This window comes from Cariama cristata, unplaced genomic scaffold, assembly GCF_000690535.1.
Source record: "Cariama cristata isolate BGI_N322 unplaced genomic scaffold, ASM69053v1 scaffold45548, whole genome shotgun sequence".
Taxonomy (NCBI): Eukaryota; Metazoa; Chordata; class Aves; order Cariamiformes; family Cariamidae; genus Cariama; species Cariama cristata.
This window is the reverse complement of record NW_009632544.1, coordinates 1-4,213: the sequence shown is the minus strand read 5'-3', so window position 1 is coordinate 4,213 and position 4,213 is coordinate 1. Positions and strand designations below refer to the sequence as shown.

At 43.7% G+C, this 4,213-nt stretch overlaps 1 protein-coding gene across 1 annotated transcript; it reads left to right on the top strand.

The window, feature by feature from the left end:
* Positions 1-1,032: 1,032 nt before the first annotated feature.
* Positions 1,033-2,907, top strand: LOC104166442 (AP-1 complex subunit gamma-1-like; the record flags this gene model as incomplete). Its single annotated transcript, XM_009706373.1, has 4 exons — positions 1,033-1,155; positions 1,478-1,567; positions 2,051-2,178; positions 2,799-2,907. Coding segments are annotated over 4 exons (450 nt in total), but the record flags the coding sequence as incomplete, so codon positions are not given.
* Positions 2,908-4,213: the final 1,306 nt, after the last annotated feature.

Sequence of the window (4,213 nt, the reverse complement as noted above, 5' to 3'; positions counted from 1 at the left end):
GCCTCACCATGGGCTGCACCAGGGACTGGCAGGGAATCCCTGCTCTGCGCCTGCAGCACCTCCTCCCCTCCTGCTGCACTCACATGGGGGTCTGCAGGGCTGCTCCTCTCAGATATTCTCACTCTTCTCTCCAGCTGCCATTTCTCTTGCACAGTAACTTTTCCCCCTTCTTAACTCTGTTATCGTGGAGGTGCTACCACTGTTGCTGATGGGCTCGGCCTTGACCAGCGGCGAGTCCATCTTGGAGCTGGCTGGCATTGGCTCCATCAGACATGGGAAAAGCTTCTGGCAGCTTCTCACAGGAACCACCCCTGTAGCCCCCCTGCTACCAAAATCTTGCCATGCAAACCAAATACAGCCATCTTTGGCTAGCTGGATTCTCACTTAGTTGACCTAATTGGGCTCACTTAATTTCCTTCTTTTTGTATGCTCTGCTTAGTGCCAGAGTGAGTGCCTAAACAGAACAGGTTTTGAACAGTACACATCTTCCTTTCAGTGCCAGAGCTGTGTGATTGTGTATTGCCGCACATACTTTCCTGGCCTTAAAGGGGCCTTTTCCCTCTGAGCTCCATGTTCCTGTCCTCCAACCAGAGACTGATATGCAGGCAAGTTCCTGGGTCCTGTGCTTATTTGGCATAGAGTCTGGCTTTCAGCAAGCAATTGAATAAACTGCATTCTACTCCACAGGGTGTCTTTGACTTACAGCCTTCTATTTAGCAGAGGAGTCTTCTGTGTTGCTTTTTGTTCCTTCTGTATAGCACAGGATTCTTATGTCCACACTCTGTCCTCTTGACAATTTCAGGATACCTGTAGTATGGATTTCTTTGGCTATAGTTGAGTTGGGAAAATTTACTGTCCTGTAGTTATACCCATCTGAGCCTGCTCAAAATCAGCCATAAAATTCCCAGCTTGGGGATGAGGAGGTGGATTTTTATTTCCATGCACATCAGGTGGCTTTTTAAAGGATATCAGCAGATGCTGGGTGTTGCTGAGAAGTCAGATAGTGAAACCTAACAACAATCGTTCTTGCAGGCAGGAAGTTATGTTCGCGATGATGCTGTTCCCAATCTGATTCAGCTAATAACTAATAGCATGGAGATGCATGCCTACACTGTGCAGAGACTCTACAAAGCCATTCTTGGTGACTACTCCCAGGTAATACCAAAAGCGACCACCTTCGGTTTCTTTGTTGTACTGCAATAAGCATGTTTACTAAGCATCTCAAGGTAAGTCAACATCACACTGTTTAGCTCCAAGGGACAGTTTGCAGAGGAGGCATGTCTTCTGTAAGTTCATGTTTTTCTTATTTTCTCTAATTCTCTTATGGAATTCTTGATTGAATCAAATATTATTCTGCTGTGGAGAACTTCCTCAGCTGGAAGGAGGGCTAAACTTGCTCTGGGAAATGGTGATGGTTTAATTTGTCATACAGGCATCCATTTATCTCTGAGGCATCTGATTTTTCTTCTTCTAACAGCAGCCCCTGGTGCAAGTGGCCTCTTGGTGCATAGGAGAGTATGGAGATCTTCTGGTGTCTGGTCAGTGTGAAGAAGAGGAACCAATACAGGTATAGCTTGGGAAAGAACAACTACTGTGTACCTGGCTGAGGCTGGAGCTACTTGATGCTGCCTGTGTGAGAGGAATGCTTGCAACAGTTACTTAGCACTGGTGTCCGTGATGGTGATGGACAGGAATCTCCTTCCCATGCTACAAGGCACCGCAGTCACTGTGCGGAGTGCAGCTACAATTGCCAGAGCAGGTGTGGTTTCAGTGCTAACCTAACCTGCAGGGTATCTGCTCGGGTCTTAGCTGTGTGTTTTGGTGATAAACCTACACTTCAATTTGTGGAACAGGAACTGTATTTTAAAACTAAGATGTCCACCTAGATGCGTCTGTCTCATACGCTCTGAACATAATGCTATAGGCTCACGGCATTGCAGAGAAGGTATGATGTAGCCATTGAGCAAGAGACAGGTTTTTACAGTATGCCCTGGAAGGCTTGCTGCAAAACTTCTCTCTATCTCAGCCTAACCTTTCTGTACCTTTTCAGGTAACAGAGGATGAAGTTCTTGATATTTTAGAAAGCGTCCTGATATCTAATATGTCTGCATCTGTAACACGAGGCTATGCTCTCACTGCCATCATGAAGCTTTCCACAAGGTTCACCTGCACTGTCAAGTGAGTTCTCATTGATGTTGCACTGCACAGGGCTTTGTTGTAAATATACTAGCATCAGTTGTCTTCAGTAGAATTATTCCTTGGACATGTTCTGCTTCCATGGTTTACAAGACTCGTCTTATTATTTGTTGGCTTTTAGAGTCCTCCTTTGCTTGCAGGGTGGAAGACTTCCACTGATTTGTACTGTTTTCTCTGTGGATGTCCTCTGCTGTGTAGGGACTTAATCCATGTTGCTGTTGCTTGATAACTCCTTTATGGGGAAGATAAGTCCTTACTTACAGTGGTCTGTTCTTTCAAGTTCCTTTTTTGGATGATGGAGAGAAAAATAGCCTTGTTTCCTACTGATGGCTGCTCAGTGTAGGTAGTTGAGCTTTCTTATGATATGTGGTGGTATACTAATGACCTGCTGATGCTGTTGTGAAGGGACAGTTCAAAAATGGGTGTTGCATAGATACTCCAGGAAAACAGCAGTGACTGCTCTTTTAAATGAGTTACTCAGGACACCTGTTGAACAGAGGCCAGAGTATGTCTTCTGGATGACACCTCCTAATCCCTTGCTTATTGCTGCTAATTCCATGGTGTGGTGTTTTTTTTTGTTTCCCCTCCCTGCCCCCACACAGTCGCATTAAGAAGGTGGTTTCCATTTATGGCAGCAGCATTGATGTGGAGCTACAGCAGAGGGCAGTGGAATACAATGCACTTTTCAAGAAATATGATCACATGAGGTAAGTGCTGATGAGTTTTGGTGTTTGAAAAGGTTCATTATAATCTACTGTGATCTCCTGTGTACCGCACTTTGTGCTTTGAGAGCTTTGTCTGGTGATTTTGGTAGGATTACAGAGGAACTAGAATTCCTCTGTCATCTATAGGGTTAGTGAGTGTTTTAAGAACTTAACGTATTTTAGGAGATTGCTCTTTGATCAGAGACTTTCTCTGCCAAAACATTTGCCCTGCTTTGAGCTTGAACTTGACTAATTTTTACTTCTAGGTGTTGAATCTTAAATTTACTAGCTGAGTAAGTGTCTGCAGGTAGCTTTTACTATGCTAGCATTGCCACAGTGACTAGGTTCGAATGAGTTTTAAAACGTCTTTGGAATAAACATGCAGGGATCCATTGACCTGTCCTCTTAAGCTGTGCTCTGAACTTGAGGTAATTCTTCCAACTGTTAATACTTTTCAGTTTTTCAGATCATCTTTGTAATTTACTGTATGTTCTTGTAGTATCTGTTTAAAATCTCAAATTCTGCATGCAAAGGCATACTGTTTCACTGCACCATTCAGCATCCCTGTTTTACAAATTGTGAGCATGTTAACCTCCTTGCACATTATCATTGAGAGGTCCCCATTCATCATTGCTTTGCTCAAGTGATTGTTTCTTTGAGAAAGTTAAAACCCTGCTTTGCTGCAATAACTAAACCTGTAATTATTTGCAGAATAGTCATTAATCTGCTATGTGCAATAGTCAATTGTTGATATGTAGGAGCACCACAGATTCTAGTAAGTGAGAATCATAAGATTGGAGGAGATCTTCTGGGGATTAACTTCATCCACCCTTGAAAACCTTCCATAAGATTCCACTGGATGGAGGATCATCAATTTTAGAGTCTAGATGAGAGGACAGAGAGAAAATGGGTGCCACTGGACTAAATATTGCCTGTGTTTGTAGGGGCCTCCAAGGCTTGTTTCAAAGGCTCTTCACAATCAGTTTTTTCCATAGGTGCCATCCTATTCACTATCTGTAGGATACAACATCCTTGTGAATATCTCCTTTCCCATCCTGTGGGATTCATGCAGCAACTCAATTTGTTCTTGGAAAAGTCATATTAATGAGCTAGGGCATGTGAGCTGCCTAGGGCAGAGGAAAATCTAGCATGAGAGACTTGGTCTGAGTTGACCACTGCAGACAGCAGTGTCTGGCAATCAGATGGCTTTTGATCAGGTGGCAGTGTATGTTATTCGTAGTTTTGGGAACTGTTGCGCCTCAGAAAAACGTGTGAGCTTCATTCAGTTTTACAAGACAGCATCTGTTTGGGGT